General features: G+C 33.8%; 1 protein-coding gene across 6 annotated transcripts in view; it reads left to right on the forward strand.

The window, feature by feature from the left end:
* TSC22D1 (TSC22 domain family member 1) overlaps positions 1–26,965 on the forward strand; it is a 130,769-nt gene that overhangs the window by 21,370 nt on the left and 82,434 nt on the right. Inside the window, exons 2-3 of one of the 6 annotated variants that reach the window (XR_005376256.1) lie at positions 10,844–11,013; positions 11,848–14,147. The exons of 1 other annotated variant lie outside the window; for it this stretch is intronic. Coding sequence is in view for 2 of the 5 variants with exons in the window: in XM_038569590.1 (XP_038425518.1) it covers positions 10,857–11,013; positions 11,895–11,912 (175 nt within the window). In the remaining 3 variants the exon portion in view is untranslated. Of the gene's footprint in view, positions 1–10,843; positions 11,014–11,847; positions 14,148–26,965 lie in introns of those variants that run through there. 4 more of the 6 variants (XR_005376255.1, XR_005376257.1, XM_038569591.1 and 1 more) reach the window with 4 other exon arrangements.

The following is a 26,965-nucleotide window of genomic DNA, read 5'->3' on the forward strand; positions in this document are numbered from 1 at the left end:
GGCTGCTGGGACTGTATTACAACTATTTGAGAAGTGCTTAGAAATTCTCTTTTTTTTCTTTTTTTAAAAGATTATTTATTCATGAGAGAGAGACGGAGGAAGAGACACAGGCAGAGGGAGAGGCAGGCTCCATGCAGGGAGCCCCATGTAGAACTCAGTCCTGGGACTCCAGGATCATGCCCTGGGCTGAAGGCAGGCACTAAACTGCTGAGCCACACAGGGATCCCCCAGTGCTTAGAAATTCTTAAATTTATAAAAACAAAAGTTATTGCAAAGCATGCCTTCCTCTCTTTCTTAATAGGGTAGGGATTACTTACAGAGAATATAGTGTCTTCTGGCATTTGTTAATATTTCCAAGATAGAACTATTACCCTAATTAAGTGATTCTTAAACTTTTTCATTTTAAAGGTTGTTTTAGATGGGCCTAGTGTCCTGAAGACCATCTGTTCCATACTCGGTACCATATGGGACTGAACACTATCTCCTTAGAATGAATGGAATTAATCAATTTGTTTTTAATAAGATAATGGGTCAGTACCTGGTTTTTAGGTTTCAAAGATTCATTGAACTGGATTTTGAAATTTAGTATAAAAGTTTCAAAAGTAGTGTTTTTGTATACCACTTCTTCAAGGAAAAAAAAAAATTCTAGAGCCCAGGCATCTTGGGGAATGTTTTTTGTTATATACATCTTGGAGGTTAACCTTGTATTTTAATGTATTAGAGACTGAAATTCTGCAGAAGAGAGACAATTTTATTTATTAATCACTAACCTTACCAACCTTTTTGATCATCTAACATTTGTGAATGCCCTATAGAACTAGTGTTCTTTGTAATGCACTTGGGAAATGTTAATCCCCTTCATATTACATATGAGAAATGTTTTGGGCCGTATAGTTAAGTAGTGGTGGCAGACTTCACTGGATTTCTTCTGTACAATTATTATTCTACCCTCAACAGTTCCTTTCTTGCTATACCATCCTGTTTTTCATAAGTATTCGATTTATATTAGAAATAAAAGTAAAATTGTTGTCACGTGAGTATATATACCAAGTGAGCCATCTGGCTGAAGTTTAAGAACATATTTTGAGAACTACAGCACTGACATATTTGCAGCCTCATTTAATTGGCCTTGTCATTGTAAATGGTTTACAGACCTTAGGGGGATAGACTTCCTATGAGTTAATATATTCCTGGGGGAAATCTGTAAACAGGATAGAAAGAACTAGTTAACTCTGTAAACATTCAGAGATAGGGAGGCTAATCAGTTTGTTCTATGCTTTGATTACCATTAATGTAGAACTTTTTACTAACTTGTGTTTCTTATGTTTTAAAGTTTAATGTTATTAACAAAGTAAATGAGCCAGCTGAACGTTCTCATCTCCCATTTATCCATTCTCTATGTTACGCTTATTTGAGAAATGGATTAAGAAAATAAAAAAAGGGATGTCAAATTCTGAGGACAAAAACTGAAGTCTTGGGGACTAAAAGATTTATCAAAGGGGTGGAAAGAATGATTATCGGAGATGTTTCTGAAGATCTATTGGTAGATTAAGGAAGGAATGTCTCTTTTGGGAATGTCTTTGAAGGTAGACCACTGTAAAACTGGAATGTCAGAATTTTTAAAACTACTAGCTGCATTTAACAGTTTAAGAAATTTGACTCAAGTTTTGAGGGAAGAATGGAAAGAGAAGTACTATACTCTCGTATTCTGAATAAAATTTAAAGGAGCGATTTATTAAAACGTGAAGGAATATACATGACTTATTTCTTAATGAGGGTATATCCATATGTAAAGTCTTGCTGAATTGAGAACTTTAGTAGTATTGGCACTTTCAAGGGTTTTAATCCAAGATTTGTTGTGACTTTTTCAAAATTGTATTGATAGCCTATACAATGCTAACTAAACTTCATGTATTTTTTGTCAAAGTTGTATTTCTCAGATTATTAACTTGACAGTGGTGATATTTTTTTCCCTTCATACCTTTTTGGCAGTATTTTCCTTTTCAAGACATGGATTAGGACTATACAATCTTATTCCCAAAATGTCTGGAAAGTAGAATCAGCTATGGAAGTGGTAAATGGTCAGTAAAATACCAGGATTAAGGTATTTTTCCAGGATTTAAATTTAAGATAGCATATCAGGTTGGACATTTCTCATTTTTCTGTTGTGTAATCTCATTACTGCATAGAACTTATCTGATGAGTAGTTGATTAACACGTGCTGTCTTAATTTCCAATGGAAAGGTTTCCTTCTCTCTAAAACTTGTGGATGCTATTGACATTATGATGTTCTTTTTGTCACTGCAGCCTCAGTGTGCAGACAAGTTTAATAGAGTAGATTAAAGGCATTATTTGTAACTAGATATGTCTTTTAAAGAACCTGCCCCATTTTATTGATAAAGAATTGGAAGACGCCCTGTTCTTATATGAAGTATTATATACAGTTTTATTGTTTCTATCATATTTACATTTATATAATTATATTTGATTTTTATTGGACTCAAATTGAAATGAGGAAGCAAACGACCTTTCTTTGATCTCATATATATATATATACGTATATATATATACACATACATATATATGCAAAATTTATATATATATATAAAAGAATTTGAGTAAATATATTGCAAGCTATCCATAAATAACTTTTAAAATACACTGCAATTGAGGACAATTAAGACATCCATACAGAATATCTTATATTCTGTAACAAACCAAAGACTGTTCTCTGGGTAGTAGAATTGAGCTGTCAATCAGTAGAGAATAAAGTCTAATTTGTTACTGCCAGATTATTATTTTAATCATGCTCATCATAACAGAAATGATGACTTAAATTGTAGATACGATATTTAAATTACATTAAAATAATTAGAATCATTAAATTCTTTGAAATTTTTATGCATTTAAAAGACTATGCTATAGATTTGTTAGGCAAGTCAATAGATATGTAAACTAGAAATTCAAATGTAAAAAAATCTTTCTGCATCTTCTTTGTAGATACTTAAAAGGTAAGAGAGAATTCTGATTACCATTTCAATTTACTTTTAGATACAGGCTTTTCAGGTTCAATAGAAACATCTGTTTCTAGATTATTTATTTTGCTGATATGGAGTTTTGCTGCACTTCATTTCTAAGTTTTATTGCCTTGTCAAACTTTGATTGGTTGATAGAAATGACAAAGTAAATAACTATCAACTCATCTATATTTAAATGAAATCGAAGGAAAGAATTTCAGAATTCTACTTAAAACACTAGCAGTTTGTCATATACTAATATTTGAAAAGAAAATATTTAATTGTTAATGAAAATAATATGACTTAGAAAAGTATAAAATTAGGATTCTGGATCCTGGAGACAAACTGGTTTTGAATTTCCTGCTCTTACAGCTACTAGGTGTATGATCTTAGGTGAGTTACTTTATTACTTTGTGCCTTAGTTTCCTCATCAGTAAAATTGTGATCATTTTAATATTGTATATGTCAGAGTTATTTTGAAGATTGAATGAGGCAGTATATATAAAATGCATAATATATTACTTGCTATATACTAAGTTCAATAAATGTTAAAAAATGAAAAGGTCGGGCAGCCCTGGGTGGCTCAGTGGTTTAGCACCGCCTTCGGCCCAGGGTGTGGTCCTGGAGACCCAGGATTGAGTCCCACATCAGGCTCCCTGCAAGGAGCCTGCCTCTCCCTCTGCCTGTGTCTCTGTCCCCCCCCACCTTCTGTCTCTCATGAATAAATAAATAAAAATCTAAAAAAAAAAAGTCATTATTTTATTTGTAACTGATTTTTACAAGTGAATGTAAATTATTTGGCTGGCTCACGGAGAACAGGATGTGACTTTCAGGATTGTGAGTTTGAGCCCCACGTTGAGTGTAGAGGATGACTTAAATAATTAGATTAAAAAATAAATTATTTTGAAGCTTCATCATTTGATTTTTAGTAAAAAAAAAAAAATGCAAGAGGGACACTGATGGCACTAAACTTCGTTTCCTACAGACATTTTTAAAGAAAAACTGAGCAGAATTTTTTATTCCTCCCATTTTTATAATGTAGCAGAAGTTTATACATGATAATTAACTTGGGACAGCTTTTGGTTTCTTATCTACCTATTCTATCATATGTTTACTGTAGTCTAAAGCTAATTTCTACAACTAGTTGTTTAACATAAACATACTTCAGTTTTTCTGTTTGTGGGTGAGGTTTTCTCTTTTGATTTCATATACTTCTGAATCAGAGTTCTCTGTATAGAGAACTATTTCCCAAAGAAATTAAAAAACATCATCTGATTAATTTTCTGATATTTGTACAGAACATGACATAATGCTATTATTTCCATTAGGATTTGTTTTTAAAGAAAGATTGGTGTAAACTTTTCATATGAAAAATGTAGATTTATATTTCTTAGTGGACATTCCATGGATATGTCAAATATGGTACCTTATTCAGAACCTGTTTTATTTTTTAGTTTATTTTAAGATAATTTTAGATTTACCAAAAAGTCGCAGATTTCATAAAATTCTCATATACTTTACCCAGTTTTCCTTCATGGTCTTATTTTATATAACCAAAGAACAAACATAGAAATCAGGATTTACTACTAGCAAATCTGTAAACTTTATTTGAATTTTGACCATTGTCCATTCACTAAGTGACCTTTTTCTGGTCCAGGATCTAACCTAGGATCTCATACTCTTGCACTAATTACCATGTCTCCTTAGACTCCTCCAATCTGGGATGCTTCCTCATTTTCTCTTTGCCTTTCATGACTTTAACTTTTTTTTTTTTTTTTTTTGACTTTGACATTTTTGAAGAATACTAGCTAGTTAGAATGTCCCTTAACTTGTGTGTCTGGTATTTCTCATGAACAAATTGGGATAATGCATTTTTGGCAAGGATACCACAGAAATGATATGATGTCCTTAACATTAGTCAGTGCATTATATCAGGAGGTATATGGTATTGATTGTTCTGTTACTGGTGACATTATCTTGATCATTTGGTTAAAGATAGATCTGCCAAGTTTCTATACTCTTAAAATTATTCTTTTTTCCCCTTTTGTGAATAGCAAGTGTTTTATGGGGAGATATTTTGTGACATTATAAATATCTTGTTTCTCATCATATTTTCAATTTCTCATATTCTCCTATATTCTCATCATAATTTCCATTAATTTTAGCATCCATCAATCTTGCTTGATCAGAACCTTTTGAATTTAATACTGTAACATATTTTGTTATTGATGTATTTCTTGTTATAGATGGATAAGTGTCTCAAAGGAATTAATGTAAAGGCAGCATAATTCATAAAACATCACTGTTTTTCTTTCTGTAGTCTTTTCATCTGTTTCTGAATGCACTTATTAGGGATGTAGCACAATCCAAGGTACTGGAATAAAAAAATGTGATAGAAAGATAATCCTTTTTCCCCCCCTGGTATCTTGTATATATACTTCAGTATATGCTGGCCATTATAAGAACAAAGCCAAATATTTCATACTAGCAAAATAAACAGGTGGAAAAGAGGTAAAAATAATAGTCTGGATTAATTATGAAAAGAATTTATGAGGGCAATTTAGAAAATTTTCTTAACAATATACTTTTACCAAGGTTTTCTTTCCTTGTCAAATCTAGAGGCCTTTTTCATTCAAAGTAGGCAATGGAAAATTTAAATAAGTTTGTGTTTAATCTTCTTGACCTTGAAGTTGCTGTTTTTTTTTTTTTAACACAATGTATATTTTTATGATTGCCTTTTGTCTTTTATTCTGTGGTAGATTAACTACTTTAAAAAATGTGTTATGCATTGTTTATCTGTTTTACTTCATCTTCTACCTTAATCCGTGGATCATGAAAACACATTACTTGTCTCTTGTTTATCTGTTAACAAATACTTGATGTTTAGACCTAGTGGAGTAACTTGAATCTCAATAACATTTTTGGGTAGTATCATTTCCAAAAGGGTGAAGAGAAAATATATGGTTAATCTTAGAATTTGGTAGATCTTGAAACATTCTAATAATTAGGGTTTTTCATTCTTACTACTACTTTCTTCTTGGGGTGCCTAGGTTAAGCGTCTGCCTTGGGCTCAGGTCATCATCTCAGGGTCCTAGGGTAGAGCCTTGCATCAGGCTCCCTGCTTAGTGGGGAGTCTGCTTCTCCCTCTCTCTGCCTCATAATGCTCTGCATTCCTTAAAGTTTCAGGCTTTCTTCCTTATTTTTGTGTTTTTGAAGTGTATCCTACTCAACAGTATATACAAGATTGTGGATTAGAAGTAATCGTTTTCTCCAGAGTCAGTACAATACCATGGCTAATTCTAAAGAAGCTGGTTTTGTTTGTTAGTTCCTTTGCTTTTTGGCATGATCTCCCTTTTTCAAACTGAATATCTAAAATTGGGTGTTCTGGCAATATCTGATTTCTTACTAATTTTGAATCTGGAAAAGACCAGTAGAAAATCTATAATAGGTGTTATAATTTAGCAAAAATTTTTATCATCTTAGGATACCTTTGAAGTTCTGCTGACCGTGTTGGAAAAACCATCCTAGAAATTGATTTCTTCCAGAAGAGATACATGAAAGTAGTATTTTTGATAATTTTTATTTTCTTTGGGGTTAGAAAGTTGAACATTTTAGTGTCTACTTTAGATAATCAGCCACTTGACAAAATTCTTCTTTTTGTTTCTTGATCAGTAGTCTTCATTCATTTGTAAAACATTTACAGAATTAACTCACTGTGTCAGCTCTTTCTGGAGATACGGTTTCTGTTATGGTTTTCTTGATTTTCTTCTTACTGCCAGCTGGGACTGTTCTGGGAACCTGGAGGGGTTTGTGAGAAATTCTTTTCTTTATAGACAGCCTTAGAACTAGTAAGGAGTGATGAAAGATGAGTTAAGAATATGTTATATCATGGCTTAACTTAGCATAGAATGTTTTGTTTTATAGATGATGTATAAATATGTAAATCAGCAAGTTCAATTTTAGTTATAATACAAATGAATAGAAATAGTTTATAGAAACATATTGCCTCTTATTTCGTTGCTTAAAAATGATTAGGCTTAGGTTTTTCTCTTTCTTCAGTATTAGCAATGCTTAAAACTAATAAGCAGTACATGCTCATTTAGTAATTTAGTACTGAGAACAAATACTGCAAATAGTCTAGTCTGAACATTTCAGGAGAATTTCTCAGAGTGGTATTTATATATAAAATTCTTAGATTTATTGTTTCTGATTTGAATATAACTGAATTTTCACTAAGAATCTTTAAAAATTGAAATATTATTGATAAGGTTCAAGTGATTTTATTGAGGTGTAGTGGATTAGTAGACCTCCTAACATCCATTTGAGTTCCTTTGTGGCATTTTAGCACTGGTGGATTTGTTAGCTTTGTTTTGAAATTTATTCTCTTAGCAGTTGAAATACAAGTTCTCCAGTGGAGTGCTTATTTTTTCCATCTCTTTAAACATCACGTAGAAGAGTGGTGTCTTAAAATAGAATTAAGTAAGGTCCTACTGTGTCATTCTTAAGAGCCTTTGTCAATAGTAGTCTCACAATGGCTGCTCTTTCTTGTTTGAATAATGATCTCATTTTGAAAGTGCCTTTACATTTTTCTTTATAAATGATACATTATCAAATCCATAGTCTTCATAAATAATTAACTCTTGAAGCAAGAGAGATACGAGCGCTTCTCAATGATTCAAAATAATTTCTATTTAAGGACATTTGTTTATTCATTTTTGAGTATGAATATGTTGAATCCACAAGTTTTGGTACATCAGGCAAAACAAGTTATTTCCTGAAAGTAATCTCACTTGGGAGAAGTTTATGAGTGGATCTGCTTCTCCAGCCCTATAATTATCTATCCTAAGACCATTTGTTTTTGCTTTTAATATGTTTGTATTTTTCAGTTATGAATCCTGTGGGGTATGGTAAAGAAATCAAGGCTTTAGAGCTCCTACTGTATGAGAAATTGTAAACTTAGCCTACTATTAATCTGAGCAAAATATGATTTGTTAGGAGTTATTTTTCATTTTGAAAGTGAAGCGAGCCTGTAACTTAAAAAAAAAAAAAAATTACTAGTTGTATTTCCTGTTCCCAAGTGGAATGCTCCCTTTTTGTCTGTGTTTTCAATCAGATGCACTGTTACTACTGATTAGTATTCAAGAAATAAGGGAAAACGGGGAAATTTGGGAAATCATATCTTCATAGTTTCTGAATTTACTTTTTAAAACTTTAAAGTGGTTAAAGTTTACTTAGATCTCATTAATTTGGGAATCTTTAATCTTATAGTTTATATTAAAATATTAGATATGAAAAATAATCATTTTTCAAGGGAATTGATTAGAAAAGACTAGAGGGTACATTTTTAATAATTAAAAAAATACTTTTATAGCACCTGTTTGCACAGTATACAGTAATCCCTCCTTATCTTCCAAGACTCCAAGTGAATATCTGAAAATGTGGGTATTACCGAACCCTGTATATACTGTCTTTTTCTCTGTGCATAACATACCTATGATAAAGTTTCACTTATAAATTAGATCAGGAAAAGATGAACAACAGTAATAAAATAGAACAATGATAACAAAAATGTGATAAAAGTTATGTGAATGTGGTCTGTCTCTCAACATCTTATCGCATGTCTTCACCCTTCTATTTGTAATGATGTGAGATGATAAAATGCTAGTGATGAGATGAAGTGAGGTGAATGACCAATGTGACGTAGCATTAGGCTGTTGTTGACCTTCTGATGATGTGTCAGGATCATCTGCTTTTGGATCATGGTTGAACAGGGTAACTGGAACCACAGAGAGCAAAACCACAGGGGGTCTGTAGGTACTACTAAGATGGCTGTGGGGCCTACTGTAGGTACAATGAATACATAAATAAGCTAGCTATGATGTATTAATGCTAAGCTTTTCTCATCTGTTGAAAAGCACCCCCTTAAGAACTCCAGCTGTGGAATACTTTGTTAATCTATTTGGGATTATAGTGTTTTGTTTTTTGACTCTTGAAAATACCTAATTAGAGTACAATTCTTGAGATATTTAGTATTCAGATCTTTTTCTAGTTTGTACTCCTTTCCTCTCATCATCCCTCATAATGTGATATGTGACCTCCTCAATGTGATTATACTATGAAATACTGTGGTAAGCTATTGCTTAAAAAGTATAGTCTTCAAAACTCAAAGACTTTAGGACTTAAAATCTATTGGAAACTTAAAAATAAAAAAAAAAAAATAGCTGCCACATAGGCTTATAAGGTACTTTCGTAGTTAGTTGATACCTCTTGCTAGATGGCACTTGCACCCCCTGGACTTCTTTTAGATATCTTTTTTCACTTCTTTACATTTTGGAAATCACAGATTTGATGGTTAAATTCATAGGTTTTCTTTTCTTAGTCCAAACTGTTTTCATTTCTCACTTGTACAGAATTGGATATATTCCTAAAGTAGAAGGGTTAGCTTGTCTTTCTTCTTCAGGCTTTAAAAAAAATTGAGTCTAAATGTTGTTAGGTAATGGAATAACGATTCCTTTTCAGCTGTTGGTATATTTCCAAACTGGCTGCCAGAGCCAAGAGGAAGTGAAGGCTTTAAAACACTAACTTTGGTTGGTTGCTACTTTCTTAGTGCTGAGACTATAACCTTTGTTGGTTGATTGATAGAGAACAAGAGAGCACAATCCTCGTTCCACTAACAGGTAAGGAACCTTTCTGATAACCAGTTGGCGTGAGAGAGAAATTACCCGATAACATTTTTTTCTTAATTTATCCACAAATATAACATGTCCATGAAATACTATACTGTGACTGTGTTCTATACAAAAGGAATGTGCAGCACCTTTCTATTTAAGAATAAGATCTGAAATTTAATAGGGATTTATCACTCTGTACTACAAAGTACAATTATCTATTTTCTACTTACGTTAAAGTTTACCCTGCAGTCCCTGTAACTTTAAATACATATCTGCCGATCTTACTCTCCTTTCAGCTTTTCCTTGATCAGATGCTATGTGCTTTGACTTCTTTCTCTTATTTACCTTATTCCTATAATAAAGTAAACTATTTTCCAGTGTCTTTATCATCATCTATTATTTGGGTATATCTTACTGCTTTAATTCCTGCATTATAGCCATTAATGATTTATTTCCTGGTCCTTCTTGACCCCAAACCAATGATCATACAATTTATAAAAGATTTGGAGATTGTATTCCCTATGTCCACTGTTCTGCCCTCCTACTTTTAAATATGAGTGCTTGAAGAATGAATCTTTTCTAGGGACAGTAGTCGTAGCTTGATAAAATTTAGGTTTAGCTTTGTATTGCTGTAATATGGGACTGTAGTCTGATTAATTCTTTAAATTACTGGAGACTTTAAAACGAGAACAAATTCAGCTTCTTAGACAATTCCCAAAGTTTAGTAATATTTCTGTTAATATGCTTGATTATTCTGTTTCTCCTTTTCAATCCATCTTCTTCTCTTTGGCAGAAGATTAACTGGAACTCCTCCTTTGATATATCTGAGGTCGAGTGCCTTTCCCGGTCCCTTTAAGACAACTGTGCTCTTGTTTCTAGTCCTAATTTATCATTTTTTTGAGTTGGTCTTCCACTCGAAGTCGGGTGGTTTGTCACAGAGAATGTTACGGCTTACACCACGATAGGTCCCTTCTTAATAGTTACTGAAGAATTAATCATTTGTGGTGACAGATTTCTAAAGTTCAAATTAAGGAGGCACTAAAGAAAGTATGCTCAAGGGTAGCTCCTTTTTATCCTGAGGATAAGTCATTACAAACTCAAATGACCAGAGAATGTAATTTCTTAATAAGAATTTTTTCTTAAATCTATATTCAGCTCTCTATTTCAGTGCTTCTCTCCTACCAGAGGTGCAAGGAGTGATCCTAGAACCACAGATACAGCCAAGACCACGGAGAGCTTTTGACGTCAGGGGTCCACTTTCTCCACTGAACCCTTGGAAGCAGAATATCCAGCTTCTGGAGAGAGTGGGAAAGGATAATAAACAAGTGGGTGCTTTCCATTATTTACTTGGGTTTATTTATAGATTGGAGTGTCCTTCCATTGCCCATTTAATTCTATTGGGTTCATTATAAGAACCAAGTGGGGCTGCAACCTGTTTATTTTTTTTTCTAAGAATGCTAACTAGTGCCCATTCAAAACAGATACCTAACAGTTTATTTAATTTTCTCTCCAGATAATTAAAGCAGTGGATGATTTGGGCACTAGATTTGGTGACTGCTTGTATAGTCCACGGGAATTTTAAAAAGGAATGTTTGCCCATTTTAACCTTTAATGGTATTAGTGGACTTCTAAGTGCTCTTTTATATTCCAGTAATTAAGAAGTTTTTGTATTTCATCTTTGGGCAAGCTGGACATCTGAACTGTCCTAATTTATGCTGTCTGATGTCCAGGTGTTATCCTACTCTGTTAGAACTTTTTGGTCTTTTTCCTAACTCAAACTTTAGGACTTCATATGAATTAGATCTTTTAGAAGATACAATGATAGTACCTTTATGGTTTTACTGTCAAATCGAGGCTTCATTCTTTAATAAGATGAATGTGAATGATTATAAGTTTCAGGATATATTATCCCTGAAAGCTACGTTAAATATATACTCATAAGTAGTTTCCCATTCCCTAGGAATAATGTTATTTGTGGCAAAAGAGCCTTGTCCTAGATGTTTCCCATGGCATTAAGATGGTTTTCTCTTAGTTTCTTTGATGCCAAGGGTAGGATTTGATTCCAGGAAGTTCTTATCATCTACAGTGGGTAGAACGTGAACTTTGGTGTCTTTGGCAAGTTTTCATTTTTCCTTGGTGGATTCCTTCTGTGACTCCAGGTATCTTGATAATGGGAGACCGGTTTATTTGTTCTCTAATTGCCCAGATTTCTTTCAACTGGTAAACATCATACTTCTTCAGCAAAAGGAACTCTTCTAGCAGAGCCTTCATGGATGATATCTGTCACACATGCAGCACCTGCAGTTTGGAAGGCAGTGGTGAACGGAGCCACGCAATATATCTAGAAGACACAAGGATGAGAGAGCCACCTGTTCTTGTCATTTATAAACTTTAAGATTTACTCTGGTGTACTCTTGGTCTGGAAACGGAAAGGCTCAAATAATGAAATAATTTTTTCAGATTGGAGTTTTACATGGCCATGCAAACATTCCTTTCTATTCAGAAGACTGAAATAGAGGAAATATGAGAGACTCCTTTCTTTTAAAAGCAGCTCTCTGTTTCACTTAAAAGATTTGTGGGATTGAAAAATCACCTTAATGAAGCAGGCAACCCCCCGCCCCCGTTTTTTTTAGTAGTATAGGAGATCCCAAAGACTTCTCAAACTGTTTTTTGTTGCCTGACACTGAAAAGAGCTAGTAAACAAAAGGTGAACTTAATTATTCCCAAATTATGTTTAGTGTTAGGATACACTCTTTCAGGCTTATCTTTTTCTGGTCTTGAGCCTTAATTCTTATTTGTCAAATCAACAAAGATACCAGTATAAAGACATCTTTTGAGATCAAATAGGTTGGTCGGTCTTCTAAAGTAGTAAATATCTGTTAAATTTGAGGTATTGTTCTGCCTTGAAGTTTGAATGATACTGAAACGAAGAAGTGTTTTATAAGAGCAAAGGCTATTAGTAGTATTAGAATAAGCCTCTACATGTGAATAAGTGTTGCAAAATAGTTACCCAAATGGAAGTAGTTATCAAAATGTTTCTATTTTTCTCTTTGGTATCTATTAAATAGTCAAAAGTTATTAAGGAAGTTTTTGAAAGTTATTTGATGCTGCCAGTTTGTTTTATTTGGTATAGTTTTTTGGAATAGAAATTCTAGAATCCTTAATATGGGAGCATCTAAAATGTTTTAGGAATCTTGAAGGTCTTAGGAACCACATTTACTAAGTTATAACTTGGCCTTTAGTCTTTCTTTCCATGAGACCTGTTTTTTGCCTCATTAATTATAAATTTTTGTATAGTACTTAAAAGTTTAAAAGATCAATTTGAACTAAAATTTCCGTAGGGAGCTCTGAATTCCCATAAATGATTACAGCTTTTTAACTTGATTTGTTGCTGTTAAATATGAATAAGACAGTCTTTACAAACACATAAATTTAAAAATACCCACCATTTTAGAAAGAACTCAGGGGAAATGAAAGTGAAATTTGCTTGGAAATTAAGTTGAACTCTTTGAACCACAGTACCAACCAGTTTATGGCCTGTGCGATTATAAGCCTTTTGTTTCAGCTTTAAAGATGAAAAGTGATTTAATCTCTTAACCTCATGCTTTGATTAAATTTTAGCTCTGTTCCTTAAAGTGTGCAAAAGAAATGTAAGTGCATTTCCATTTACCTCATGCCACTAAAAGCTATTTAAAAGTGAAACTTTTTGTATATTAATGTGAACTGATTTGTTTATTTAAACTTTTATTTTGATACATTTTCCTTTCAGATTTTTTTATATTTCGTGTCACTATGCAATTCTATATTTTTCAGTGTTTATTTTATGATTATTAGTATAAGCTAATTTTTTTCCTAGAATGACTAATTGTGTAATATTTGTATTATGTGATCATTTGAAAACTAATAAATATTTTCTCCATGAAAAAAATGCACTTACTGATAAATGGCTTATTTTGTTTCAGGAGTAGACAATGAAAACAATATTTTTAAGTGTATTTTAATTTTATGTGTCATCCTCTAAGTATTTCTGAATATATATCCTATTCTTGTGTATGTTAATCTTTTTTGAAAAAATTTTTAAAAAACTGTTAAATTAAAATGATTATTCATTGGGTCACCCAGTGCCAAATGTATGAAATAGGTAATCTATTTATTTAGTCTTTTTTCCCATTTTCCTGATTAGCTTCATCTTTGTTTCCAGAAGGGGGTTGGTTTCTTTTTTTTTTTTTTTAGATGCCATTTTGGTGTGTCCATTTTGCAAACCATTAAAACTCTCGAGCAAATATTGTAAATATCAGGAATAAACATGGTCAAATCTTTTAAAGTGAGATTGATCAAAATATAAACGGAAAGGTAAAACCCGTTACAAAATAGCATATAAAAGACAAATCCTCGCCTTAGGAAAAAAAAAAAAAGCATTTGGAAATAATGGCCGATTGGAAAACTACCCAATTCACTAGAGCTGTTAACAGGAGACAAAAAATATTTTATATTTTAATGTTCTGTTTGAACTGATAATCATAAGAGAAATTTTAAGAGTCTCTTGCTTTTAACTTTATCAAGACAACATGGAAAAGGATAAAGCTTAGTTTTTATGATTATAGCTACATAAACTTAATTGAAGCCACTGGAACAATTTACCTTTTCTATGTAGTTTTCTAGAAGCAAGAGGGATTTTCCTTTTGATTAAGAAGTGGACTCCAAAAATTAAAAATCAATGTTGGAATGGGGTCCTAGACAAGAAATAAAAGTTGGATTAATGACAACTTGTGGATTAAAATGAAACAGTTTGGCTTCCCAAGGAAATTACACTCTGAAAAAATAAAAAGGAAATTCTGATATAGAATAGTTACTGTTTGGGGGATAGCAGGAAGCTGAAATTCTTGGCCTTATTACTCTGGTAAGTTTGGAAAAGAAGTTAAGATTCTGTGGATAAGATTTTGGTTTTAGAATTAAAGCCATTAAAAGATTCACAGACCTATTTCAATGGAAGGCTATATTTTTTACTTGAATTAAAAAATTTTATAAGCTTTAACTATACATGCTTAAAAGACTGGGGTGTGGGGTGTTGAATAAAAATTTTGTACTAGAAACTTCGATCATAATGTAAAAATAATGGTGAAATGAGAGTTTTATATACTTTAATTTTTATTATGTGGACTCTTCCTACATTTGTCTTCAAAATAAAAACATTACAGAATGTTAAACATGGCTTACCTTTATATCTTTGAGGTATGAGAACATAGGCTTATTGTTTCACCATCATTCATTGGATTAACTATAGTATAAAATTTTGTTTTGTTCTTTAGTGAGGAGACAAAATAGCTTTTGTTTAAAAAAAAGTAAATGTCATATAAACAGTGTGGCTGACAAAGAACTGACCTTACAGTTTTTTGTAAATATGAGCTCACATCTTATTCTTATTTTGCTTTGCTATATTGAAATAATTGGGTAAAATGTCAGTGCTTAGACATCCTAAGCAATTTTTTGCTTTCTTTTCATTCAGGTATTTTTACTTCCTGTTAAAAAGATTGCATATTAATATAGTCCTAAAATGTGAAAGATTTTTGTTTTCAAAAATAAGCACATAGGTGCTCTAAAATTATTTCCACTAATATCATCAAGGTAATTAGATCACTGCATTAAAAATGTTAGGGAACTTCAAAGTATGCTTCGGAATTTTCAGGAATTATGATCAAAAGGGATCTCTACTCGAGGTAAGGTATGGCATAGGTAGAAAAATGTTAAAAAATGTGTTCAATGAAATGTCTGATGGTAAACTACAACAGATATCCTTGGATTTTGAGACAGGTGTAGAATTAGGAAAATAATTTTTCTAAAAACGTCTCTGCCAGAGAAGAGAAAAAGATAAATCACAGATTTGTTTTTGTAGGACTTTGGAATGCATTTAGATAACATATACCCACCCAGATATTGTTTCTTTGGTATACTTAGCCTCCTATGTGTCAGGGCATCTTTTATCTGTGCACTCTCTCTTAGTGTTATCATCCACTTTTAATTTAGTATTTCTTAAGCTCTGAGCACTATTAAAATATTACAATTTGTATGGAAAGTGGAGTACATATTCCATGAGATTATTGTCTGGCTTCATTTTGCCTGTTTTTCTTAAGTGCTATCTAGAACTAGAAAACAGTTGTACTGAATAATTTTTATCTTGGTTTAAGAAATTTTGAGTTTTAAAAGTATGCATTTATGCTGCAACTTAGGGGAATTTGTTACATAAGGCTTAAAAAATAATAATGTTGGCTAGCATGTAAAATCATTTAGAGAAAAACATGCTACTCTTCTCTGAGGAATATTAAGTAGGTTCACAGAGTAAAAGTGTTAGCATATACTATTTAGTACATCTAGAAACAAAGGAAAATTCAATATCCAATACAAATGATCTAGAAAAATGATTTAGGTTTATTTCCCCCTAGAAATACGAGTATAGTTTATTCAATAGATGGTACCATAGAAATCATAATAATCTTTTATCCTATCTTTTAATTCTTATTATAAGAATACTAGCTTGTGGACATTGGTGTTCAGTTAAAATAGTTCACTATTCCATTTTCACCTTTATGGTAGCGCAAAAGATTGTGTTGGTGTGTAAACTAGAGATACAACTCACTACTTCATGAGGTAGATGACCCCATATTTAGGATACTCTAATGGTGTGAAGTTGATCCGTATTTGCTTCCGTGTCCTATTTTTTTTTTTTAACTACCATAGACCTTGTCTAGTTAGCATCCTTGTTTTATACAAAGTAATGAACATGCAAGGATATCTCCTGTATATCTGATATCACGCAGTTGATAAACAACTGTAGGACTCGGGGCTCCTGACCACAAGCTGCTGCCTTCTCATGTTGATCCTAGTTCTGGACAACATAGGTTGATTTCCTTCAAATATGACAGCCTTCCGGTGTTGTAAGATGGCTGTTTTCCAGCATTAATTTCAAGCGTGTTTTGTTGCGCTTATTTTTAAATAGATCAAGCACCTCCATTTTATTGCTCTTACTCATGTAACTTTGTTTTGAACTCCGTAAAAGTCTTTTTTTTTTTTTTTTTTTTTAAATTTCTGAACATGCTTCAGTTTATCATTGTTCTCAATGTGTGACACCGAGCCAACACATGACAGGTGTGTTCCACCTGTTTGGCCTTAGACTACCCCTGTCACTTTGTTTATCCTTACCTATCCAGTAAGGTGCTTAATTTTATACACAAAAATTCTGTAGTGATATGCAAAATATTTTGTATCTAAAAATTAGGCTAGTAGTTAGTCTTCATGTACTGGCAAGTGTGTACAGTTGAGTGGGAAAAAAAAAAGTAGTAGCTAAGGCCTTGAGGAGTCCTAGTTTAAAATGTACAGTCTTCCATTCTTTGCTTGCTTAGTTCTGGCTGAGATTAACTATACATTCCATTTTAAATGACTTGCATAATGTGAAAAATGTTATTTTTCAGGTGATTCTTGCTAATTTAAGGGTAACCAGGCCCTTTGGAGCTAAACTGTTGACACGGGACTGACAATGAGAAGAAAATCAACTTGTGTTTAGTAACGTAATTAAAATTAGAAACCAAAGGCTACCTCAGTGGAAAGGTTTGGGATGTGTCCCAAACAGCAGAAGATGAAGTAGCAGCCCTGGAAATCTGAGAATGTGGCCTACGTTCTAATGAAATCAGCATAGTTTTGAAATACAAGTGCGAATACTATAGCGATGTTTTAGCATACCAACATTTTAAATTACAATGAAATAATTAGCTTTTTTCGCCCAAATTTTTAAATTGAGCTCCTGTAAGACACAAGGTGTTTGTTTAATGGTTGCATGGGCCTCTCTGGGTACTACAGGTTTACCTTTGTTTGAGAAATACCTGTTTGAAAGAGGGCATATTATCCTTCTTGAGTTAGAATTTTAGGGCAAATGAGGGAGAAAAGAACAAACACATGCCTGCTCTGTGCAGCTTTGGCCAGGTGCTTTATATGTATTTACCTAATGTAACCTAGCAGACCTGTGAGAAAGGTGACCTTTTTCATTTTACACACAAAGTTACTGAAGCCCAGAGGTTTCAGAATCTGCCCAAGGGCACATAATCAGTAAGCAACAAAGATGGCATTTGAAAGACCTGTCAAAATAGAATTTTATTGCACCTTTGATTGCTAAATATCTTTGCCAAAAAGAATGCATGTTCTCAGGAACGTATTTTATAGAACCTCAGTGTTTAATGTAGATAAAAGGGATATTTTCTTAGTATGCAATTTTTAAAATCCACTCTTTTTAAAAAAGTTTATTTTATTTTTACTTATTTTATTTACAGGAAATATTTTAGTTTTACAGGAAAATTGGCCAGAAAGTACAGAGAGGCCCCCGCAACCCCCAATCATATACCCTATTTTCCCTCTCATATTTTACTTTGTTCTTAACCTCTCACTTCTGGGTTGCACATTTTTTGCAATTAATGAACTAATATTGATAGACATCATTAGGATTTACTTTTGTGTCAAATACAATTTGGGTTTTGCTAAATATTTTTGTGTTCATGAGAGCTACTGATCTGTAATTTTCCTTTCTTGTAATGTCTGTGTCTGATTTTGATACTAGATTTGCCTCGTAGAGTGAGGAATTATTCCCTTTATTTCTTCTTTCTGAAAGAGATTGCAGAAAGTTAGTATCATTTCCTTAAATATTTGCTAGTGTTCACCAGTGAAGCCATATGAGCTTGGTGCTTTCTTCTTGTGAAGGCTATTAACTGCTGATTCTATTTCTTTAATACAGATAACCCTATTCAGTTTGTTTCTTGTGTAAGTTTTGATAGAGTGTATCTTTTATGGAATTATTTCATCTCAAGTTTTCAAATTTGTAGTGATAGGGTTATTCATAATACTCCTTAATAGCTTTTAATATCCAAAGGACTGGCTGTAATGGCCCCTCTTTCATTTGTAATATTAGTTGTTTCTTCTTTTCCACTTGTTAGCCTGGCCAGAGATTTATCAATCTTACTGATAAAATAGCCAGGTTTTTTTACTTTTTTTTTTTTTTTTCTGTATTTTAGAGTTTTCCATCTCATCGATTTCTGTTCTAATTTTTATTTCTTCTACTTGCCTTAGGTTTATATTGCTCTTCTTTCTAAGCATTGTTTTTGCACTATCCCAGTATTCTGATAAATTGTATTTTCATCTTGTAGTTCTAAATATTTTAAAATTTCTCTTGAGGATTTTTTTTTTTTACACCAGTGTGTTATTTTGAAGTATGTTGTTTAATCTCCATGTATCTTGGGATTTTCATCTACCTGTGAATATTTGTTATTGACCTTTAGTTTAATTCCACTGTGGTTTGAGAGCATTCTCAATGTTGTTTCTATCCTTTCATATTTTTTGTGATGTGTTTTATGGTGAGTGTTCCATGTGAGCATGAAAGGGCATATTTTGTTGGATGAAGTATTTTTCAGGTGTCACTTAGGTCTAGTTCATTGATGCTGTTCGGTTCAACTGTGTCCTTACTGATTCTCTACCTCCTGGATCTGCAGTTACTGATGAGGATAGAACAGTGTTGAAGTCTTTAAGTATAAATAATAGTGGATAGACTAACCAGTTTTTAATTTTGGTTCTATCAGTTTTTGCCTCATGTATGTTGATGCCTATTGTTAGGCCATTGTGTGTTAAGGCTTGTTATGTTCTCATGGAGAATTGATCCTTTCATTAGGTAATGACTCTTTATTCCTGGTAACTTTTTCTTGTTCTGAAGTCTGCATTTCCTGAAATTAATGAAGCTATTCTAGCTTTATTTTGATTAGTGTTATCATGGCATAATATCTTCATCTTTTCACATTTAATCTACATATATCTTTATATTTAAAGTGTGTTTCTTATAGACCCCCTTAATCTACATATATCTTTGTTTTTTAAAATGGGTCTTTTTTTTATCCACTTGGTAGTGTTTGTCTTTTAATTGATAATATTTCAGCCATTTACATTTAAAGCAATTATTGATATAGTTGGATTAATATGTTTATAACTTTTTCATTGCCTTTGTTCTTTTAAAACAACATTTTAAATAAAGGTGGCTCAGCGGTTTAGCGCTGCCTTCAGCCCAGGGCCTGATCCTAGAGACCTGGGATCAAGTCCCACGTCGGGCTTCCTGCATGGGGCCTGCTTCTCCCTCTGCCTGTGTCTCTGCCTCTCTGCCTGCCTCTCTCTCTCTGTGTCTCTCATGATTAAATAAAATGTTTAAAATTTATATCTTTTCCTCCTTTTTAAGTTTTTCTGATATTGAGTATATTCCATTTTCTCTCAACAAACTTTTAATGTTTTTTAGTTATTGCCTTAGAGTTTGCTATATACATTTATAACTAATCTACCTTAAAATAATACACACCACTTCATGAGTAGAGTGGGTATCTTATAATAGAATATTCTTGCTTTTTTCCTGCCCATCTTTTATAAGATCGCTGCCCTTTATTTCACTTTTCTATAAGCTATAATCAACAAAATATTGTTGCTGTCATTTTGAACAAATTGTTATATCAATTTAGAGTCTTAAAAATAAGAGGTTTTGTTTTGCCTTTTGAAATTACTTCTCTGATGCTCTTCCAAAAGGAAATTGTGTAGACCCATGACCTGTATAATCTCTTTCCTCTGGAGAACTTATTTTAGAATTTCTTTCAAAGCAGGTCCACTGGTGACAAATTCCCTCCATTTTTGTGCGAAAAATTTTCTTCTTAATTTTGAAGGATACCTTTGCTATATACAGATTTCTAGATGGGTAGGTTTTTTTTTTTTTTTTTTTTTTCTCCTGTCTCAACACTTTAAATACTCTGTCTTCTTGCTTGTATAATTAAAAAAACAAATACCTGATCTAATTCTTATCCTTATTCCTCTGTAGGTCAGGTTTCCTCTCCCTTACTCCTACCTCTGGTTCTTTGAAGATTTTTCCTTTGTCTTTGATTTTCTACAGTTTGAATATGATATGCCTAAGTATAGATATTTTGGTTTTATCCTATGTCATGTTCTCTGAGCTTACTGGATCTGTGCTGTTAGTGTCTGTTACAAATTTTGAAAAATTCTTAGCCATTACTTTTTCAAATAATTCTTTAGTTCCTTTTTCTCTTCTCCTCCTGGTATTCCCATTGTGCATATGTTGCATCTTTTTAAATTGTCCCATGGCTTTTGGATATTCCTTTTTCCCCTTCTCTTTACAGCGTAGGAAGATTCTGTTGCTACGTCTTTTAGCTCACTAATTCTTAGGCCGTGTGCAGTCAGCTTATGAGCCCATGAAGTGCATTTTTTATTTCTGACTTTGTTTTTTGAATCCTAGCATTTCCTTTTGATTCTTAGAGTTGCATTACCCATCTGTTTCTGCATTTTATCCTCCTCTTCCATTAGAGCATTTACTGTATTAGTAGTTGTTTGAAATTGTTGGTCTAGTAGTTCAAACATATCTTCCATATCTGAATCTGGTTCTGATGCTTGCTTTGTATATTCAGATTTTTTTTGTGTGTGTTTTAAATCTTTTAGGGTGCCTTATTATTTTTTTGTTAAGTGCTAGACGTGCTGTATTGGAAAAGGAACTTGGGCAAATAGGTCTATAGTGAGGTTTTATGTTGATCTGGCTAGGTGTTAGTCTGTTTACTGTTTGTTCTACCTATATGTGTCAAAAGCTGAAATTCCCTCTAATGCGGAATTTTTTTTTGACCAATCTGTTTTCTTTGGGATTTCTTAGAGATTCCTTTATAAATGGAATCTGAGCTTTGCCATTCTTCTAGGAATTCCCTATTGATGTAATGGGTAGGGTGTGGATGTGGAAGCGCTTTGTGATCCTATCTTTAGGTCTCAGTCTTTTAGTGGACTCTACTGTTGGCTTTCACCTTCGCAAGTACCCTCCTTTCCCCTTATGATATACGAAAGGTAGAAAGGGTCTGATTTGGATACTTCCCTTTATCCATTTTGTTAGGCTTTGGTAAAATAATATTCCTTGTGGGCAGCCCTTTGTTAAGGAGAACCATATGCTCTGGGTATATTTCAAAAGGGTTACTTTTCCTTCTCCTGCTTCCAGAAGTAGAAGAGATTTTTCTCTGTTCTTCACCCTGCTAACCTGATGGGGCTTATGGAGATAAAATTCATGAAAATATAAGAGGCCCCATAAGGTTGATTTCCCAGGAGTTTTTTTTTTTTTTTTTTTTAAGATTTTATTTATTTAATGAGAGCTACAGAGAGAGAGGCAGAGAAGAGACACAGACAGAGAGAGAGAGAGAGAGAGAGAGAGAGAGGGAGGCAGAGGGAGAAGCAGGCTCCATGCAGGGAGCCCGACATGGGACTCGATCCCGGGTCTCCAGGATCACACCCTGGGCCGAAGGCAGGCGCCAAACTGCTGAGCCACCCGGGTGTCCCTCCCAGGAGTTCTTAATCTCTTAAATTTATGTGCTCTCTGTCTCTAGCAGTCAATTCCTTGTACGTTTTTCTACCCAGCTGGCTGCAGCAGTGGTTTCTCCTAGTATACCACCAGGTATACTGCTGCTGCTGTTATATTTGCATTCTCCACTTTTGGAGCTGACCGTTGGTCCTGTGACCTCAGTTCTCTCTCATGGGTGGAAGGAGAGTGTTGTTGATTTTTACTTTAGCTTTTTTCTTGTTGTGTGCTCAGAAGTGACAACTTTTACTTGCTGGACTGGAGACTGAGAGTCACTGAGCATTTTTAAATATTCGAATTTGCCTTCAATTTGGTTTGAGTCCTTACACAAGTAATGGTGTTTTATTAGGGGACTTCTAAGCCATTATGGTTATTTAATTTGGTTTATTTAGTCCTATTTAGCATCCACTTACTAAATTTCATGCATCTTCCAAACACTGGTGGTAATTAAGATGCTTCTACCCTTGTATAGCTCTTTTTAAAGTCTTTTGCTTTTTTCATTGTCTTGTAGATCCTGGATATATCTCTTGTATCTTGTCAAGGACTTTGGCTTTAGTATTTTCTCTTTTTATGAGCAGATCTCCCTCTTTACTAGATCAGTAATATGTTTGGTTATGTAGTCATTTATCATCTTTAGAAAAGGAACTTTGATTCTTTCCCTACCCTCTGTCTTCTGTAATCTCTGTTCGCTTTTATTGTCTACTCATAATGTTACAGTTTCTCAAATTTTATGTTTCTTTCAATCCATTCCAATCTGACTTTTGGCATCTAATACTACTATGACTGCTCTTGCCAAAGTCACTCAGTCCTTGCTGTTGCCAAACCACTGCCTTTTTATTTGATCTTTTAACAGAATTCAGCATAATTGAACATTTCTACCTTCTGAAATGCCCTTTTCTTGACTTCTATAGCAGCATATATTTTTGGTTTTCCTCCATGCATTTAGTTTTTAGTTGTTGTTGCTGGTCTTACTCTTTCATCCAACTATGGAAAGTAGTTCAGTGCTCTGTCCTTGAGCTTTTCCCTTAACCTCTTCTCCCTTTACACTTAGATAATTGATTGATTGATTGATTTAATCTCTACACCCAACATGGGGCTTGAACTCACAGCTTCAAGATCAAGAATTGCACAGTCTTCTGACTGAGCCAGTCAGGCGCCCCTATGCTAGATAATCTTATCCATATTAGATGGCTTAATAATTTTGTTACCTCTGCCCCAATTTTTATCTCCCCTTACCCCCAGCCCCTCTCAAAGCTCCAGTCTTGATACTCACTTGTATAATTAAAAAGTTAAAATGCCCAATCCTGTACAATTTTTCTCCTAGTCTTCCTTACCTCAGGGGAGCACCACTGTTTATCTCATTATATGAAAAACCATGAAGTGATCTCGTCCTCATCTCCCAAATACTGTCTCCTCATTTTTGTTAGTCCCTTTGTTTGCTTTTGACTTTGTAAACTTAATTTATTTACAGCAGTTTTTTTAATTATTTTTTTAAATTTTAAGTAAATTCTGTACCACATGTGGGGCTCAAACTCACAATGCTGTAATCAAGAGTCATATGTTCTACAGACCAAGCCAGCTAGGTGCCCCTATTTACAGCAGTTTTAAGTTTACAGAAAAATTGACCAAAGGGTACAGAGAGTTATATTGATTCCCCCTCCCTCTTTCCCTACTAATATCTTGGATTTATTTTTAACATTTCTTGCAACTGAACCAATTTTGATACCTTAAGTTTACATTAGGATTCACTAACTGTGTGGGTTTTGCTAAATGCGTAATGGCCCATACCCACCATTTGGGTATCTTATGATACCCATAGGAATTCCACTGCTCTTAAAAATGCTTTTTTTTTTTTTTTACCCCTTAAAAATAGTTTTTGTACCACCTTCTCATCCTTCACTATTCCAATCCCTGGCAATTACTGATCTTTCCTTTGCCGGTAGTTTTGCCTTCTCCAAATGTCATACAGTAAGTAGTCTTTTCTAGTGGCTTCTTAATTTTGCAATATGCAGTTAATGTTCATTCTCCTTGTCTTTCTGTGACTTTATATATAGCCTCTTCCTTTTTATCACTGTCTAGATCTACCAGTTTATTCACCTATTGAAGTGCATATTGGTTACTTCCAATTTTTGGCACTTTGGGGTGAAGTGCTGTGAACGAACATTCATGTACAAATTTTTTTGTGGACGTAAGTTTTCAGCTCCTTTGGAAAAAATATCAAGTAGTGTGGTTGTTGGATCTAATGGTAAGCCTATGCCTAGCCTTGTAAGAAACCACCAAACTGCCTTCCGCAGTAGCTGAACCATTTTGCATTCTCACCAGTGGTCAACAAAAGAGTTCTTGTTATTCCACATCTTCGTCAGTGTTTTGTGTTGTTGGTGTTTTGGATTGTAGCTACTCTCATAGGTGTATGGTGGTATCGTTTTAATTTGCAATTAATTCCGTGGTGATATGATACCAAGCATCTTTTCATAAGCTGCTTATCCATTTGTATATCATCTTTGATATACAAATATTGTATATCATTATATGGCTTGTCTTCATTCTCTTAACAGTGTCTCTTGCAAAGCAGCAGTTTTTTCCATCAGTTTTTTTCTTTTGTGGATCATACATTTGGTGCTGTATCCAAAAACTTACTGCGAAACCCATGGTTGCTTAGATCTTCTGTGTTATGTTGTGGAGGTTTTATTTTTCTTTCTTTCTTTCTTCTCTTTTCTTTTCTTTTCTTTTCTTTTCTTTTCTTTTTTCTTTTCTTTCTTTTCTTTTCTTTTTTTCTATTTATTCATGAGAGACACAGAGAAAGAAGCAAGAGACATAGGCAGAAGGAGAAGCAGGTTCCCTGCAAGGATCCTGATGTGGGACTTGATCCCTGGACCCTGGGATCATGCCCTGAGCTCAAGGCAGATGCTCAACCGCTGAGCCACCCAGGCATCCCTGTTTTAGAGTTTTGAGTTTTACGTTTAGAACTATGATAAGTTTTGGATTCACTTTTTTGAAAAACTTTTTTTTTTTGTATGTGGATGCCCAGTTGTTTTAGTACCATTTTTTAAAAAAGACTATCTTTTCTCCTTTGAATTGCTTTTGCTCCTTTTTTGAAGGTCAGACTTACCTCCTGAGTCTCTCTCAAACTTTGTCCACATGTTAACCAATTCCATCTATCTCCTCCAAGCCACCATCCCCTCTTGCCTGAACAGTGGCCCTTACTGTACTGGTCTTCTCGCTTTATCTCTTGACCTTTGCATTCTTCACAGAATATGACTTATTACAGTTTTAAGGCATAAATAAAATCTTGTCTATTTTCTGCTTAATACTAATTGCTTTCTTTTAAAAACAATAATATCCAAATTCTTTATCATGGCCTGTTAGGCCCTGAGTGATCTTGCCCTGACTTTTCCTCAATTTTACCCTTGCTTCTACTCTGCAGACAACCGTGGGCTTATTTAGCCTCTGAAGTATTTATTTATCCCCTATCTTAGGGGATTCATAATTAATAATGGACTCTTTCCCCACTTTTAGGTCTCAGTTTAAATGTTTTCAGCGATGCCTTCTCTAGTTAGTATATTGTAAACATCCAATTCTTTATTTTGCTAGTCATTCTCTGTTCTCCTGATTTCTCTCTAGTGTTTTTTCTCAATTTGAAAGCATATATTGTTCATTGCCTGACTTCATACAATCAGAGATCACGGCTGTCTATGCTGTTTTTAGCACCTGGCACAGTTGTTGCCACAGAAGAGGCACTGAACACATTTTAATGCAGAAGACATGGGCAGCCTTTGAAATGCCCAGATCTAGTGAGGGAGATCCACATATATGTAGATGAATTGCAGTGCCACATTAGTGCTATTGGACAGTTGTTGTAGTCCCAGAAAATAGGAGATGAAGGATTAAATAAAAATCTTTGGGATTCTTTCTCACTAGTGTGAACTAGTGATCACATGATTCAGTTTATGAAGTCTTATTGCTGAGGATCTTTAGCCATTAATTTATATTTTTATTATTTGCTAATGTGAGGGTCTATATAACTCTCTTCCTAGCAATCACAGACTTAGGATCTTAAGTGTCAGGAGAACCCATCATTTTGAAGGGACAGTATAGGTGTGTAGGGGCAGTGTCAAGCCCATGATGAGCTCAGATGTCATAATGATTGAGCATTGGCTCTAGAGTCAAGGTTTGCTTTTGAATACCCAGTGCTGCCATTTCCCTTGGCAGATCACTTAACTTGCCTGTGCCTTAGTTTCCCCATGTGTGAAGGAGCTATAATAAATTTAATATTAAGGATATTGAGGATAAAATGATATCCTCAAAATGATTTTGAGGATAAAATGGATGAAAAAAAATACGTGGCACACTTACTATGTGCCCCATCCTGCAATCAATGAAGCTATTTCTGTTATCCTATAAAGACCTCGTTTAAATAAAATTCTATGACGTTAGAATATACTTACATTGAGCAACATGCAGCTCTCTCCACAGACCCCTCACTTCCTACTTTATGGTCTCCCTATGGCAAACCTAAATTATGCCTTTTGTAGCGCCCCTCTCCTTCCTATGCCCTCCATCATACCACCTCTGCTTTCTTAGATTCCTAACATTTTATTATCCCTTCTTTTCATATTTACCTTCTTCCTCTCAACTAGTTCCTTCTCATATATGTATAAACATGTTAAAGTCTCTCCAACTAAAAAAAAAAAAGTAGCTACTGCCTCCCTCCTCTTACCTACACAAACCAAACACAAACTTAAAAAACATTCATTCCTTCCATGTCACTCCCTTCTCAGTCTACTCCAGTCTTGTTTCTACCTCTTAATAACTTTGTTGAGATAATACTACTGAGGTCATCACGGCCTAGTCACTGAATCCGACGGACAGTT

Source organism: Canis lupus, chromosome 22, assembly GCF_011100685.1.
Source record: "Canis lupus familiaris isolate Mischka breed German Shepherd chromosome 22, alternate assembly UU_Cfam_GSD_1.0, whole genome shotgun sequence".
NCBI classification, from domain to species: domain Eukaryota; kingdom Metazoa; phylum Chordata; class Mammalia; order Carnivora; family Canidae; genus Canis; species Canis lupus.